General features: G+C 35.7%; 1 protein-coding gene across 1 annotated transcript in view; it reads left to right on the top strand.

The window, feature by feature from the left end:
* The window catches only part of CNTLN (centlein), a 178,819-nt gene that overhangs the window by 88,911 nt on the left and 71,552 nt on the right, over positions 1-18,356 (top strand). Inside the window, 1 exon segment of the mRNA XM_031056874.1 lies at positions 2,108-2,233. Within this exon segment, the coding sequence (XP_030912734.1) occupies positions 2,108-2,233 (126 nt within the window).

Genomic DNA, 18,356 nt, shown 5'->3' with positions numbered 1-18,356 from the left:
ATCTTTATTAATTGAAAGAGGAAAGACTTTACCACATAAAATTTGCATAATGAACATTCTGTATATCATTCTCCCTTAGGTTCTATACAGAACAGTGAAAATTTTATGCAGAAATTCTTCTTTTTTTTAAGTCCTTAGCATACAGATACTTTGGTAAACAGATGCAATTGGAGGAATGAAAGCATTTCTTATCAGTTCAGTTATCAAGCACTGCTGTTTTTCAGAACCTGTTTAAAGAAGTAATTTCCTTGTGGCTTTAACAAGAGCTTTAGCATGCACCTAACAGCTCAGTAAACACTTGTGTGCTTGACTAAAAATAATTATTTTTGCAGTTAGAACAATACTGACTAATCTTGACACTAACTTTATCTCTCTCTGAAGAAAATGAGAGTCACAGAAAATGCTGCAAAACTGGTAGCCGTTCAGAGTCTGGGGTGGCATAAAGCATCCTACGGTGAATGATAAACTGTTCCTTATATATAAGTAATGCTATGGCCTATCTTAGTAGATTTGCATTGCTTTGAAATACTAGCATTTACGTAGGAGTGATTTATCTTTAAAAAAGGAAAAAAAAAAGCTGTGGATGGAAACAATGATGAAGTACAAAATTGCTGCAGGCATTGGTGGTAGCACAGGAGCATTTTTTAAAATACCTAAGCATAATGGCAAATATATTTAGGCAAATTATAATGAAATGGTTTTTTTTTTTTAGGAAAAATATGGTTTTTTTTTCTTTTAGTTCACTGCTTTAAATTTAGCTCAGTCTGGAAGTGACTTAAGGATGATAGTTACTAAATTCAATGAAATTATTTAATTCTGTGTCTATTCCTAGACAGGCTTTCATATCCATTGAGAGTCCAAGGCTAACAAGATAAAAAAAATTGAACAAGGTGACTTCTGTTTAAAGTAAATGAGACGAGCTTGTGTTATAATGAATGTGTTTGGGAAAAGTAGGTATTGGGGTGAATATAATGCTCAGTCTTCACTTAGTAACCTAATTTTTTATCTCTATTTAAGATGAGCTGAAGATAACAGGGTTTCAATAATCTTTGTTACCAGATTAGATTTGTATGAAGTCACACTAAAGGAGGTTTGGTTTTCATTTTTAATTATTAAATTTAAAAAAAGTACAGTTAAACAAAGGAAAGTAGACAAGACACAAATAAAAGCAGTCTGTAACAATAAGACTGTTATTTTGGTATCACAAAAAGCTGTATAGTGCTGCTGTAATGTAAATTGTGCATTAAGAAGTCAGTATCAGGTGCTTATGTGGCATTTCTGATCCTTTGTAAGTGATGGAGGACCCCATTCTCCATATTCTTCATAGATTAGTATCTGTTATTGAGATGGCAGCTGATGGGACCTAATCCACCTGTCAGTGTACATACAGCTTGCACTGATGTACGTGACTGCAAAGATGATGGGGGCCTTAGGAAGTTACCACGTTGTCTGAGAGTTTATTTCTTTGCCCAGTAGGAATTTGGATTGCAGAGTTTTAAATTGATTCCATCAAGCATTTTTTAAATGCAATTTTTATCCTTGGCATTATTAAAATACCTAAAAATACTTTAATGACTGAAAAACTGTTAAATAATTTTATTTTTCTGTGCTTCTAAAGTCAATATGCTTTTTCTTAATACATAATCTTGTCCATAGACAGTTAATTCTTTTATTAAACTGTAGAATAACAGTGTGATTTAGAGTGGGCATTTGTTGCAACTTCCAGATTGGCTTGCTGGGGTGTTAGGGGAGCTGATGACTCTCCCTTAATTTTCAAGAGATTACGTGATGGTTTTAACTTCTTCTTTCTCATACCAGTATTTAAAGTAATGTTGTCAGAATGTGGGTGACACTATTCTGCCACGTCACCTGGGAGGCATGGTGTCATACTAGCTCAATATCTATCTGAAACTATGTAATTGGACTTCTCTTTATTACCACAGTTAAGGTTTCATGCCTCAGAATGTATATTTCATACAAAATTCAGATTCAATGGATGCTGTATTTGAAAAATCTGTATTTTCTGAAAGCAGGGGTGCTTTTATTCTGGTTCTCCCAAAGCATTTAGATATTTGAAAACAAACAACCTTTTTTAACTCATAAACAGCTTTGAAAATACTAAAAGCAGATACCAACACACAAGCTCCTGTCAGCTTTGTCAAGAGGATTGTGATGTGATGTGGAATGAACTGGCTTTTTTCAAAAGGGAGAACAAAAAGCTGCTGATTGAGAAGTGAGTTTGTTTCTTAAATGGTGTTTAAATAAAGAAACATACTGGGTTTTTTTCTGAAGTGCTTTACAGGCCATACAAGAGGAATTCCTTGCAAAATTCCATTATAAAAGCATCTACCGAAAGCAGAAAAGGAAAACATCAGCTCCTTTTTTTTTTCTTCCTTCTCTCTCCCCCTTAAATCAGTGACAAGTTACAAGTTTGCTAGCACTAACAGAAACTGTATTCCATGATCTAGGGATTGTGTTAATTAATGTGGCTCTCATCTGTTGGAGGTGTCGCTCTTCATTAGCCTGTATTTTACACACTGCCGTGCTTCATTTTTGGAATGAGGTGGTGAGGGGATAACCTAGCCAGCCATCCTTGTTTGATCTCTGTGATACATACGCAATGCAGAATGCCTCAGCTCTCTTGGTTCCCTGCCCTGTCCTGCTAATCCCAGCTGAGCTCATTATGGTGTAGCCTTGCTGCTACTCCTGGAGCCAGAGCTGTCCAAGCTAATTACTGGTAGCAGCAGAGCTGCCTGTTAAGGGTCTGGTGTGGATCTGCTAACATGGTCCTTGGTAGTGACCTGCAAAAAGCACGAGGGAGTTGCTCTCTTTCTTGCTGCGCACAGCCTGTCCTTTGGGTTTAGTGCTGATCCCTTCACACAGCTCTTTCAGCTGTAGTAAGTGTAAAACTTGGTGGAGGAAACTCTTACTTTAGAAAACATACAGTTTGCTGCTTTGATCTCATAATTCATAGGCTATTACACTCAGCCAGGCAAAGTAAAAAAATGTCCTTTTATACTAGACAAAAGGAAGTTAGTATGGTATAATTAGCCCTTTGCTGTGATTTAACACTTTCTGTAAGTGACTGTGATTTTTTGTTTTAATTTAAGAATCAAGACATCATAGAAAGTTTTATTCAGACTTTGTTTTTGTCAGCATTAAAAAAAAAGTGTTTTCCCAATGGATCACAATATAAGCCCATTTTGTGGCAATACCATGAAGGCTGCTATCACAGAATTTCAACAGCAGCAAATTGTTTTGTTCTGTGTAAGTCCTTGTGTTGACCATAATGTCCATTGGTGTATTATAGGCAGTGTTGCCAGTAGCTGTGTTACATGGGGTATTCTTATATCTGCCAGTTAAAAGTGTGTGCCTGTTCTTGTCACTTCATTGTCACTTTTTTTTTTCTGTTTTGAAGCTATAACAACAAATTATCACATGTGATTATTTTGTGGGTTTTCTTTTTTTTTTTTATGTAGGAAAGAACACTTTCTTGCCCATGTACATGTAGTTCCCTTCCCCTCACTAGTAAACACATTCACCACAGGCAATAGTAATTCAAGAGCAATTACACAAGCCTCTTTTTTCACACAAAGCCATGCTTATATATTGTGCACACCCTGAAGGTTGGTACAGTTGGACTGCTTTTCTAGAGTTCCTGTGCAGTCACATATATGGGAACACCCTTATTTCTTTTATGTTGCAGATCATTGACCTTGACTAGACTGTGGTGAGGTGTCATGAGCAGACAGTTGAGCTCTTCAGGATACAGGATTTATAAGACAAAATGGATTCATAAAAGTCTGCATAGTAAGGATTTAGTAAGAAGCCAGTACAGCATTGTGTTAATTAAGGTGAACTCTGTGTGTGGATTGAGCTGCTGTTTGTTCCTTATGGGCAATGCCACTTACTGTTGAAGTAAGGAAGAAATGAGTGCATAATTGTGGGGTTTATATCTGTCTTTCTCTAATAATGGCAGTCTTTAATTTGTTGAAGGAAGTCATCATTTCAGGATTTCAGCTCATTTTCTTAAGAAAGTCAATACTAAATTTATTGCAATTTTAGATAAGTGGATAGAGCTTCTTTATATTGATTCTATTGTTTTTTAAATTCTGTGGTTAAAGGACATGATCTATGGAGTTGTATCAGTTACTTATATGTGTAATGTTACAGGCAGTATAAGTAAATCAGGTTAGCCCATAGCTTTTGCACTTAGTTGGATAAAGCCTACTGATTGTTTTCTTAAGTTGATGAAGAACATACATAAACCAAAACCAATGCACCATTGCTTAAAGAAGAGTGTCTGTGTAGGGATTTTATTTTGGTTTAAGTAGTTCTAACTAGACTAGTTTTATTTTACCTATTAATTTTAATATTAATTTTACCTAAATAGGTAAAATTTCTCTCTCTCTAAACCAAAGAGTGAGTGTATAGAAAGTAGGATTTTTTGTTGTTGCTTGTTTATGCATTTAATCTGTAAGAATTAATTTCTCTCTCATCTTCTGAGGGATGGAGCAATGATGTAAAATATCTTTAATATGCACATACATTAATCATGGTTTTAGCCCTTCACTGGACCCACTCCAGGGGCTCCATGACTCCCTTCTAGTGAGGAACCCAGGAACGGACACAGCACTCCAGATGTGCCTCACCAAGGCTGAATAGAGAGGCAGGATCACCTTCCTCAACCTGCTGGCGCTGCTCTTCCTAATGCGCCACCAGGATGCACTGCTGGCTCATGGACAGCTTGCTGACCTGAAGGACTCACAGGTCACACTCCACAGAACTGCTTCGCTGCACATCCAATTGTTCTGCTGCCTGATTGCAAGCTGGCTAATTTAAACCTTTTTTGCATTTCTGTATCAAAAGTTAGTTAGCTGGGGCATGGGGATACCCTGTCCCTTTGGCCTTAATGTACAAACTTTGGAAACTTATAGATGATTGGATATAAACTGTTGTGGAATCTTTACAATTTTACATCTTTCATTCTGTATTATTTTTAGGCAACCTTGTAATAGATACCAGCAACACTCAAGTATTTGACAATGAACATTCTTCAGCATTAGACATGATGACATAAATTATCATTTTCATAGCTAGCTGGAAATTTGTTGTCTCTATGAGTATTTTGTAGTTGTGCATGTCATCCATTATAGGAGGTGTGCTCTGGGTCTTCAAAGCATATGGAATCACTACAAGCTCAGTCGTATCCTTCCTCTGCTGTAGCAGCTATTTAATAAACATTTCTGATAAGCTTTCCTTTTTTAGGAAAACAAGACCTAATGGTTTCTGCTTTGCTTATTCCTATGGAGTGAAAGCAACTGTTGTGTATCTGGTGCAGAGGTATGTGACCAACTAGTTGACAGGAGCCTGTCTTAGTACCAGCAGCACCATGTGATGCCTCTTGCCTTTCTAGCTGTCAGAATGGGTATGATGGAGAAAAGCTGAATTAAGTGTGCTGGAATGCTACCAGTAAAAACCACCAACATAGGCTGTATTAGTTCCCTTACTTCTTGAATGTGTGTTACCTCCCTGGTTCTTTAACTAGAGCACCTGCTGAAAAATGCGATTTTGATAACTTTGACCCTTTCAGGCAGTGGGAGATGCCTGGTCACCAAAGACTTTTATTTTTAAACCTCTGTTGTTTTGTGAAACATCCAAATACCCCAGCAATTTTTTCTGTATTTCACTCAATATGTATGGCATGTAGCAGATTAATTTGTAACAAAGTGCATTCACACTACATCAGTGTTAAAAAGTGTCTCCTGCAGCATATAGTCCTTCTGACCTGTGTGTTTTCTCTGTAAAGTAATCTTTCTGGTTATCAATTTTAGGAGTGCTGGGACAGAGCAGACATCTTACTAATAATTACTTGAGTTTAATAGTTCAGGGCGTTTGGTTACTTTTTTCTACAGTTAGTAATTCTGTAGTTCAAAGGCATATATAGTTCAAATGATGATGTGCATGTGTTTGTTTAGGTTGGAATAGATAAAAATCTGAAATACCAGCTTTCATTCTACTGAAAGCAATTCTAACCTAAGTTCTGCAGCTAATCTTATGGCTCTTCTGAGGGTTTTGACAAAGTGTATGCTTACTGACTGGACTGAGTATTGCTCAGTGAAAATGACAGTCAGGCTCAAGTGTGAGAACAAGAAATACTGCACTACAAATAAATTAAAATGTAATAAATCAGAAGTATTTGGTGCAATATAGAGTAAAGTTTCTATAAGATATTTTAAAGGACCAAAGTCAGAACTGTAGATGCCACATGAACTCATCTAGGGGCTTTTACATAATGAACAAAATGGCCCTTTATTTGAAGTGAATTAGTTTTTTTTCTAGGAAGCTTCCAGTTACATTTTCACCAAGCACTCTGTCAACTGTTTTTCACTGAGAGGGTTCCATGAAGGATAAGGAGATTGATGCTTTTTTATTGTTAAGCTTGTCTTTAGAACATTTCTTACCTGTGTCCACCAGATCTTGTAATTTCCTGCATCCTAGCTAACAGACAAATTTGAGGTTGTAGTGTGGTCTTTTATGTCAGATGTGTTTGTGTTTTTCCTTTGTTCCTTCATATTTAATCAGACATGTCTTGTCTTGTACTTCAGTGCCTTCTCATATGCGATGGAATTGTGTCATATTAAAAACATGAGTCATGCTGCTAAACATTTTTTTCATAATATAGAAGCAGATAAATGCAGAATTAAAGTTGCATTAATGATAGAATTTGGGCATTATCAGGAACAAAAATAGCAGAGAGGTGGTGGAGAAAGTTAAAGGACTCTGTGCTGGCTTCCCTTTGTATTGTTGCTTGCACAGAGCTATTGCTTGCCTTGCTGTTGGATCAGAGTGATTTCTGTTGATTATTTGGTTTAGAAACGGATTGTTGTACAGGTGGTAACCATACTGCCTGCAGAAGAACTGTCTTTTTCTCATCCCTCTGTCTGGCCTAGAAAAAAGGTCTTCAGTATTTAGGTGGAAATGTCTGATTTATTAGACTTACAGATATGCATGCACGTATAAAAACAAAGAACTACTAAGTGTGTCATATTGAACTGTATAGAATGTTCATAGAAGAAGCCTGTGAACCTACAGTCAGTAATACCAAAGCACACTGATTGCTGCTAACATGTCAGATTGCTATTTTAAGAGAATAAGGAGCAAGTAATGAAAATAAAGTTTCTCTACAGTACCTTCTGTGAAGTTCTGGCATTTCTGGTAAAAGAAAGGTAGAAGTGCTTGGTACATTCTGGCAAGATTAATTGAACATACAGTGCTAATTTGCCACTTGCCTTTGCATAGTACTGATTTTGGAAGGGACATCATAAATTTTCATGATTCCATGTATCTCAGCTTTCATAATACCATATGGAACTTCAACAACTGAACTTTGAAAAAATGTAGAAACATTTATTTCAGAGAGTGCTGAATAATATAAATAGTAAATTATTTTATAATTTTAAAATATTATTTTGTATTTTATAATATAAAAGAATACTTTACAATGAAAGTTATTTAACATTGTTCATGTATTCTTGCTTTATCTCTTGAACTCTTTCCTAAAGTGAACTGTTTTGTAATTCTAGAAAGTCAAATGTGGTGCTTAGTGGACCGTTATTATGACCCAGCATGATTTTTGTGATGAACTACTTAGTCCTCTTTTGTTGTATGAGGCAGAATATGCATATACATGCAAAAGTTTAGCCTATCTTAATGCGATCTTTTTCTAATTTCTAAGGAATTCAGAATGCATTTTCTAAGAATTATTGTTGTATTTGCATTTTTCCAAACGCAATCATGTGAGTATAAACATGGAATCATCAAAATTTTCCTAAAACTCAAATACTTCAGTGGAAGAAATAAAATAAGAAGTTTATTTTTATCCTTACTTTGCATTATTGGAAACCAGCTCCACATTAACAGCAGGCTGTAGGCAAGAGACTTTAGTGTATTGTGATATGAGGTTTATAAAAGTTAAGAGAACTGATACAACAACAAAATTCTCTTGATATTCATATGATGGGTGACGTACCCTCTTCTCTGAGTTATATTGATGGCGGTGGTACCCCAGTCTTGGCTCTTGAGTTTCAATCTGTTTTGAGCTAACAACAGGTACAAACACTGTTTATGAGGCTGTTCTGATAGTCTTATTTTATTATTTTATTATTTTTTGTATTATTACTTTATTATTATTTTATTATTTTAAAGGAATGGAAACCTGCAAACTCGAATAAATAAACATAATTCACACAGTGTAACATTTATATTTTTGTTAAACACTTCTTGATAAATAAGCTGGATTTTGTGCTTCAGTGAAACAAATTAAAGATTACTAAATGGCAGATAAAATTTTAGGCATGGGTTTCTACCATCCTTTTGCAAACTAAGGGTTATGCTGCATGTTGAAACCATCTTAGTCAGTAGCAGTTCTTTGACTTTGGAGTGACTGTTGACTTGAAATATATCTCAAAAAGCACTCTTGACAACTATGACACTATTCACTCTTTTGTTATGTGAACAGACATTGTAGTGTTGAGGGGGCAGTTGCTTTTATCCTTTTTTTGCTCTTGAATGTGGGCTGTAAATCTGGGAGGCTTTACTTAGCAGCAACAGATATCTCTTCCTGCAATTTTCGTCTATCCTACAAGTGATTGAATTGGGAAACAAGAATGATGAAGACACATTTCTGGGAAGTGGATGCACAAGTAAGATAGATAGCTCAACAACTCTATGTAGTCAAATACTTAATTTCCTTGGTTAATTAAGACTATACGTTTCTTAGTGTAAACTTTAAGTTTACAATATTTTCCTGTAAGGGAATTCCAGTAAATCATTCTGGGTAGTGTGAATGATCACAGAGTGGGAGTAATGCTAGTACTTTTTGCTTTACTCTTACCTTGGTGGTGTTATCCTCAGACATATGTAACATTCTTAGCTCTCTCACAGTCTATATCAAACACCTACTCCCAGGTTTGCTCTCATTTTCCAAGGCCGTTATAAATATACAGACCTATGAAAAGAGCATATTTTGCCCTTACTGCAGGCAAATGTGCTTGAATCATAATGCTGTAGGAAGAATCATTTGCTGTGACAAATTTCTGTCAGAGTAATATTTCACCTGTAAAAGTTGGATAAAGTTTCTGCCTGTCTTGGTTCTTCTGACTTGAAATAATTTCAGAGTAGTAGAAAATTAAAATTAATTTTGCATTATGACATATAAGACCATTTTTGACAGCCTCCTCCTATATTTTCTATATGGGTTTTTTACAGAAGTATGTGTAATGTGCATGTGTGTTCTACTCTAGTTTTACGGAGCAAAATTTTTACCCTTCTAAAAATTAGAAGACAAAAGAAGAGAAAGTGCAGTTCAGCTTTGCTTACCTAGATATTTCTCTGTTAATGTACTGCCTGTCTTCTCAAGCACCTTTCTTTTCTGTGGGGAAGAAAACAGAGCTGCTTCTGCTGTCCTATTTTTCTTGCAAGGATTATTAGGCTATTTAACTTAAGCTTTGGATAAGAAAAAAATTCTTTGACACTATGTTGACCTGGTGTCTTTAAAACTTATTTTTTGGTTACTGTAATAAGCAATGCTGCTGTCCCTTTTTAAGGATGGTGATAAAGAGCTTGCAAAGCTTGGTTAGCACTTTCTGTCTGATTTTTTTCTTCATTTGGCTTTCCTGTCTTTAACAGTCTTCCATGGCTCTAGAGGAAAATGGTTGAAAAGGCAATAGTTAACCTCATGGATTCAGAGGAAGACTTCCCTGACTGCAGCAGCTCCTGGACTAGCCCCCTGATATCTGTCCATACCAGCAACAATATGCATTAGGAGATTGTGGTTCGTTGTGCTTATTTCTCCAAAGAGTCATCCTGCTGCAGTCTTTACAACATGTAATCCTTGGGAAGGAGTTGGTTTCCTCAGTGGGTTATTCCATCTTATGTATTCAGCTCTATTAGAAATTAGATTCTCTGCATGGTTTTATTTTCCAGATAAAATTCCCTGGGACAAATGGGAAAAATGTCTTAGTGTTTGTTTGGATGTTTATTTTAGACTGCCATGAGCCTCCTCTCTTAATTCCTTTTATCTGTATGCAGGGGAGTGTAGAAGTCTCCTGCTTGTCTTACCTGTGAATGCTGAAAGCTGCTGATGAGGAATGGCTGACTTATGGGATGTGTATTACTCAGGAGGCAATTGTTTGCTAGAGGACTAACTAGAGTCTTCTGGCAATGGGTTAACCCAGGGTCAGCAACTCTGGAGGGAAGGAGCCCTTTAAACTCATAAGTGCAGAGAGAAAGTTTATGCTATAGTTCAGGCTGTCTTTCTAAATTACCTTTTCTTTAATGCATTGAGGCCCAAGTGCATGTGTGTACATGCAGGTTAGATTTGGAGCTGTGTGAGGGCTTCTGATGGTATCTTTAGAACTGCTGACAATTAAAAATGATGAGTACTAGGTTATTTTGTTCTAGCAAGAGGGTATATTTTGCAGAAGCCCTGCTTATATGCAGATGGTGGGAGCATTTCTCCTATTCTAATAACTTGATAAGTAAGCAATTGTTACAAAGAATTTCTTGCTGATGCCTAGCTATAATCTAAGAGAAATTAGAAGTAATTATTTTAGCATAACTGATTCTATAGCACAGTTTTAAATATACTACCTCTTCCTATATTCGAAATGGGTGAGTATCAAAAAAACCCTAAAAAACGGAGGAGTAATCAAAAGTGTTATATTGTGAAAAATAGAGCCCAGACTATTGTATCATACTGAAAACAGCAGATTCTGTAATTGTGGATCAAGATCAGTACCTTCAAAAATGCATGCAATACCACCATAAACTATTATCTGCACAGATTTTATCTTTCTTGATTTCTGAATATCCTCGTTTTAATACTGTCAGGTGAGACTGTAGCAATCATAGTTGGAGGACAAAAATGAAGCATTTGTACATAAAAGAGGATGCTGCATGCTTTCCTGCTCTTGATGGTGCATTTTCTATATGTGTTACAAGTAAGAAAATGTTACTTTTTTCATGAAGTTAATTGTAGTAAACAAAGGACTTTGAGGTTGTTCTTAGGATGTAAAATCACAATTAGAATTCTGACCTGCCATATTAGAAGATCCTGATAGTCTTCTACGAAAGGCCAGTAGACTCCTGCTTATTTAGAATACTGATTCCTCTCAAATCAAGGACTCAGTGTATTTTCCTTGGAGCTGGACATTATTCTCTGACAACTTAGTCCTAGAGTACCTAGTATTGCTGCTGCCCTGTTTCTTGTCAGCAAAGCGATCTTTAAAACTACTTTGGAGTAGATTACATTGTCAGGAGGTCATCTTGTTTTGGAAGCAGGTAAGACAATGCTTATTGTTGACAAAGACTTACTGAAGAAATACGCTAAAATCTACCCAATATACTTAAAAGCAGGATAACCTCTTTTTGTAGAAGACTCAAGGCCGTTAAGCAGTTTCAGGTGTGCATAAAACTGAAAAGCAGTGCACTAGTTTCTAGACTTTGTATGGCTTTAAGTCACTTTTCCCCCATCTGATGGGCTATCATTTAAACTTGGCAACACTTTTAGAAAGTATAACATGTGAGTATAAATAAGAGCAAGACATTTCTTCTGGAAGATGTAATAAATTCTGGAGCTTTTCAGTCTGCTAGTTTTTATTACTCTTTCAACTACATTGCAAAACAAGTTGGTTCTTTTTTTCCCCCTATTGTTTTAAAAGCTGAAAAGTCTGTGTGGGAGCTGAATAGTTATTTCAAAAACCATTTTCAATTCATCTAGTAGACAGACATAGGATTAGTGTAGTCCTAAAATAAGAAATTGCAGTCATGTATGTCACTCATAATTACATAACCTTCATTATTGGCAAATTTGGTATGTTACTGCAAATTTTCAGGATACGTTTTCCAGTTATACAGTCTTCTTTAGGACTCCCTAAACCTTAAATATAAACTAATCAGGACTGTAAAGACTCCCACAGTGCAATCAGAAAAGAGTTGCTTGACACGATTTTAAAATGTTTTATATCTTTTCAATTTAAAAAACAACCCATAGTGATCAAAATAAACTTAGGGAAAACCTCCATCTAGATACAGGCCAAGTGATAATTGCAATTTCAACATTGCAAGCTTTTAGAAATGGCTTACTGTGTTAGCATTACCTTAGTTTAGACTTAACAAAACTTTATAAAAGTTGAACTCAGTGGTTACTTATTTTCTTATTTCTATTTTTTCCATCAATTTATTAATGAATAAAAGCTTATTTAAAGAATTCTGGCTTTTCAACACCCTGCAAGGTTTCAACTAATCCCTATAACAATAAAAAAGATTGTGTAAATTGTCAAAATAGTTCACAGTATTTGATAAACACTTGTGCAAGACTTGTATCTGATATTTCTCTATTATTTTAAAATACATCCCAGGAACTTCCATTTTTAAAAGTTGAGTTAAATAATAGAAGAGTACACAACAGAAATGTGACAAAGACAATAAAATTCAGTAGTAGTCTTTGATTTTGTCAAGAGACAAAGTGTTAAAATGTTAATTTATGACCTGGAAGTGACCATTTAATACTCACACGTATTTGCTTTGTCTTTTCTCCTGACCTGCATATTTCATTGTATCCAAACCCCATCATTCATTCTTGAATTGTAGTTCACAGGTTTAGTTTCTCTGAGTCTACAGAGCAAAAGTTTTTCCTTAGAAAAGTTCTTTGTTTTTCTTTTGTGATAACCATAGACTTTATTTTGAGTTCTACATTGCTGTATGTATTTCAATTTAGAACTTGACTGTTTTCTGATGTTGTATATGGTTTGCTTAGCAACACCTGTGTACCTAGAAGTAGCATACTCTTCCTTTGGTATGGGGGTTTCATCTTTAAATAAACTTTAGTTTCTGGTTCTTCCTCATTTATTGCAAAATGCTTAGGAGTTTGAGTTTTAATACTGTTTAGGAGACATAATTTTGAGATTATGTTCATGACATGCTGACAGAAATAACACAAATACAACCATACAGCTATAGAATTTTAAAATTTCAACTTTAAAAAGACAGATAATTTGTTCTCCTCAAAAAATTCCAATTTATATATTTCATATGCTGTATGTATTTCCTTCTCAAGCAAAAAGATATATAGCGTGACGAAGAGAACTAAAACGCACTCTGCTTGTCAGCTGATGCATTGCCATTCAGGGACTTGTGAAAGGGTAAACTGAAAGCATCTTCTGTGTTTGATATTACTGCTTGCCAAAGCAGACAGTTGACTTCAAATTTTTGTAGGTTTATGATTCTCCTGCAGTTCCTTAATACACTCATTGCTGAATTTCCCTCCTGGGAAAGAAACTTGTGCTTAAATACTCGTGCCACTTTAATATTATAATTGGAAGTAGGAATTGTACAGAACCTGATCTGCAATATAAACTTTCAATTTCTTTCACTTCACTTAGTGACTACTGGATTTATTAGAAGAAAAAATTATTTGATATTCAGTATAAAAAGTTTAAAGTATACTTTTTTCTTTTTTAAATCAAGCTTGTAGTTATAGTAATTTTAAAATGTGAAATCCATGGAAAATCCTAGGAGAAGGAAATTTGTATAAAAACAGTTAAATGGATATTAACATAAGGCATTTCTTGCCTAGTCTCGAAACATCATGAACTCTCAGTGTTCCTACTGTCAAAATATGGAGAAAGCAAGTACTAATATTCACAGCTTTAGTTTCTATTTCCATGCCTGCGGTCTGCAATCAGCTTAATAACACTTCAGACAGAAACTAGTTTCCCATTGTTGAAATATCTCAAAGGACTCTATCTCTCAGTCTCAGTTTGTGTCTTGGATGGTTTCAGATGACATAAACATGATGCCCTTTGCCCACCACTTGCTAAATCAAATGCAATGGTCAGAGAAATGCCCTTTTCAGTTAGGAGCTAGACCTGACACATTTCTTCTTTTCATTGTTTGATGTGTTCATTGCAAGTGAATGATGCAGAAACTGATGCAGTTAATCCACTGAGCATATGCTTAAGATAATAGCAAATATTAGCTTAATCTGCTAAAATAGTTTTAGAAACACTTGTTCATAATAATCTGAAATTTGACACTGCTCTGAGTCACTCTTCTGACTCTAATGTTCCAGTAGGTTAGTAGTCTTCATCACCACACACAGAACTTGGTTTTGATCCTTTGAGTTGCAGGATGGCAGAGGCAATTCTTCTTTTACCCTCAGTAAATGAGGGAAGCATCTCGTGTCACTGGAATCTGTGCCACTGGATCACAGGTGCTTTTAGATACCTAATCTGCTTCATAAAAGAGTTGTATGTGAATAGTTTAAAAATCTGGTGGGGCAGACATAGTTTGTCAAATGCAATCCCAGTTTTGGGTAAAAAAACACACTGAGATATTTATCTTCAGACTCACTATTTTTTGGAGAGGGAGGGAGAATTTCAGAAAAATAGTTCAATTCTTAGCTATTAAGTTGGCATGTCTTTTTGAGACACAGAGGGAAATAACACTGAAAATGAAAGACTGGAAAGCAAGTATTTCCCCCCACCCCTGCTTTTTTGCCGCTGAGTTCTTTCAGGACAAGTAATTTCTTTCAGTGTTGAATTATACTTTGGCAGCTTTCTGTGGCTGCTTCAGTTGCTGTGAATTCCTTGACATTACTTCTTTCTTTGAAAGTTCTTACTTGAGCCTTCTGTGATGCTTCTTTCAAGTGATCTTGCTCACTTGTTCTTGAGGAATGTACCAATTATAGAGCCTCTGCAAAGAGCTGTGTTCTTCAAGAAGACCACTCTGTACAAAAAGTACAGGCTATGGTGCTTTTATGGTTAATTTCAGAGAACTGGACTAGATGTGTATGTCTTGTTATAATGCATATACAGTGCTTTTTTCTTCTTCTTTTTACAAGTTCTAGCTAGAATAGTTTAAATGTTTTATTGTGTTTTTCTTTAGATTAAAAAAAGTGTGAGCAGAAATCAGTATGGTATCTGTTTCCAGATCACTTAAACACTTAGAAATTTGCTCAGTGCAAACATGTTTGCCTTGAGCAGCCTAATATTTGCATTCAAAATTTAAAAAGTTAGTGAACAGTATATTAGCAGGCTTCAGATGTTAGAAATAATAAAAGAAACCAACTAACTAATTAATTAGGATGGAAAATCTTGATAGGATAGGATAGGATAGGATAGGATAGGATAGGATAGGATAGGATAGGATAGGATAGGATGACAGTAATTGGTTGAAAAAGGCAGGCTAAATCAGTTTTACCTTCCCAAGATCAAGAAAGTTAAACTCAGAATGTGGGTAGCAGTCCCCCCAGTGGCATGCAGCTTATTCAGTTAGTTTGGTGTAGTATATGTATGTATGTAGTGACATGTATGATTTTCTACATATAGGACATTTTATTCTGTCAGCCACAAAGACCACAACTCAAGAGAAAGAAGAACTCACCATGAGGAACTGAGTCCCTTAAATGAGACCATGAGTGAAATATAAGTCCTGCTTTCTAACTGATGTGATAATAACCTCTTGCACCAAGAATGGTCCTGGAATAAAGGAATTCTTTTCAGCATAGAAGGAAGCAGGTATTGATAGTCAGAACTTTTCTTTCATCCTGTCATCATAAAACATATGGATAACCTCTGGCCATTGTGATGCCCCTTTGCTACACTTAATGTATTTACGTAAGTGTCTTTCTTGAAGGAGCATGAAGCAAGATACAGCCACATGTGCCATCTCAGAAGCGCTGAGTAGAATCAATTCTGTAAACTGATTACTGACTCTTGCCTATACAGCTAGCATGTAGTTAGCCTTCACCACAAAGTCATGTCATTGCTAGTGCTCGTCATATTGGTTCAAAGGAGAGAATTTTTTCCTGCCAAGCTGCTTTTGAGCCAATTGGTCTTTTAGCATGTCCTCTTTCAAAGTTTTTCTAAGGGGACTTTGTCTTAAGTGAACTTCATAAAGTTCCCATCAGCCAATTTTTTTCTTCCTATGAAATCTCAGTGAGCAGTGGTCCAGCCCTCTACTGAGTTGCTTCCCTCAGATTGCTGTAAGGCACTCTAGCATTTCTTTGAGGTTGTTAATAAAGACAGTAAACAGTATTGGCTCTATAATGGATCCCTGAGGAAAGCTTTTAATTGCTAGTTACAAGTTGTACTCCATATGACAGGTCATCACCTCTTCAACCTAACAGTTCAGCCAATTTTACAGACACCTTATCTAATTTTCAATTCAGATCTCAAACCTTTGTCAAGAAAGAGATGAGAGACCATCTCAAATACCTTGCAAAATTTTGCTTAAATAGAGTGAAAAAGAAGACAATAAGGAAGTTCATAGGTTTGCTTAATGATAACAGTGTAAAATGATACACTGGGTTTACAAGGCCTAAAAGAACAGTCTTTTCCTTGGTCAATATTTCATATTCGATGATCATTAAGATGTCTTTCAATCCAAACCATGCTGTTTGTATGTTTCCATGCTAAATGGAAGATGAAGATGCCAACAACTTGTGTATGCTTTGCAGCAGATAGATCAAAGCCATTAGACCTATTTGAAGTATCTGTACAGCAATTATGAGGTCAAGTGGACTAGTTGCTTGTAAATATATTGAAGTTAATATTCTTCACTCACAGAGGTGTGAAGAAACTAAAGTATGAAATTACTCTAACCTAACTGTTAACAGCCAATGGACTGGCAGGTTGACACTATAACTCCTATCTACGGAATGGGCTCCAGAGGGAGCTGCAGTAACGTGGCTGCTTCCATACTTTGAAGATGGTAGTCAGTCTTCAGGAAAAAGAGGGTGAAAGGGAAAAAGTGAAAAAAAAAAAACCAACCAAAAGCAAACAAGCAAAAAAAAAAAAAAAGTGCTGTAGAGAGAACTACCACTAATCACAAATCAACACAGTTTTATTGGGGAAGCATTAATGTGGCTTTTGTAAAGGAAAATCCTGACTCATTAACCTGCTGGAATTGCAGAAGGGTGACAAAACTGTGCGGTAACAGTAATCCAATCAGTATTTTTTCAATTGCCTTTAACAGAACTCCACATGAAAGGTTATAAAGATTTTTTCTTGCTCTGGGATTGGAGGAAAGGTCCTTTTAGCAACTGGGAAAGCAGAAGAAATAAAGGGTAGTGCTTGTGTGCCACTTCCAGGATGAAAAATTTGAATCAAACTGCACAAATTGTTAGGCTTCTAGTTTTTCTTCAATAGCATCTGCTTTTGCCTCTGTGGGAGGCATAGTACTGCTGATGGTTGGACTTGGCACTGGCTAACCATGTGGGCATTTATAACATTCATCCGGCCATTGACTTGGGTGGGTTGAATCTTGTATTGCACATAACAATTTTTGGTTTGGACTTGACTAAAATTTTTCCATCTTAGATAAATCATAATTTCAGTTGGAGATTATTTCATAGATGAATTTATTTGGAGGCACTAAAGGTATTCCAACTATGAACTTCCCCTTAACTTTTTAAATATAATTAGTTTACTTCTGCATGTCTTTCATCAGCCGAAAGGAAAAGATATGTGCAGAAGTTCACTCTTAAAAATCTTGTACAATCACTCTATTGCATGTTTGTCCATTAGTGTCTAGAGGCAGTATATTTGTTCATAAATGTGTTCATTCAAATAATGATTTTAAAGTTGAAAACTAACTGGTTCAGAAGATAGAGATTCAGGTAGGAACCATGTCATGTTGATTTCAGTCTTTAATTACATAAGTAATGTTTTTTCAGTTAAATATTTTGCCATTCAATGCAAAAAGCCAACATGCTGTGAAGACTTAAGACAGTGTGGAGACAAAAGACACTGAAGTCTGTATAATAGAAACTGATGTTGACTGAGTTTTGGAAGAACAGCAAAGAAAATCAACCTGTGAAGGCAGATAAGTGATCACAAAAATAGCTGGATTTCTTACGTGTCATGCAAAGCAAGTTACTTTACCTTTTCATGTTTATAATTTTCTTTTGATTTGTGTTTTACAGCTGAGTCAGAGGTGCACTTGACTTACAATGTGCTTTAATGTACTGTGTATACTAAATGACGTCTTTTTTTAAGTCCTTTCATTAAGTTGGCAAATATTTTGGCCAGATTTTTTTGTGCCTTATTTCAGATGGCAAAGTAGGGAAAAGCATACATTTTCTGTGAAGTAGGTGCTGCTGTTTGGAGTACAACTGAAATAAGTGAGAACACTAGCAGTCAAACTTTTCACAGCAGAGCTAGAATAATGTGTATTTGTGCAAGAAATGCATTTATATTTTAAGCAGAAGCTGCCTATTAAATGACTGTGCTCTGTTCTGTGTATTGTATGATCTTTGGCTGAAACAGGTGGGGGTTTTATTGCTGAAAGAG

The sequence above is a fragment of the Geospiza fortis genome, unplaced genomic scaffold (genome assembly GCF_000277835.1).
Source record: "Geospiza fortis unplaced genomic scaffold, GeoFor_1.0 scaffold12, whole genome shotgun sequence".
NCBI lineage: Eukaryota > Metazoa > Chordata > Aves > Passeriformes > Thraupidae > Geospiza > Geospiza fortis.
The sequence above is the reverse complement of the archived record's forward strand: the minus strand, read 5'-3'. Positions and strand labels throughout refer to the sequence as shown.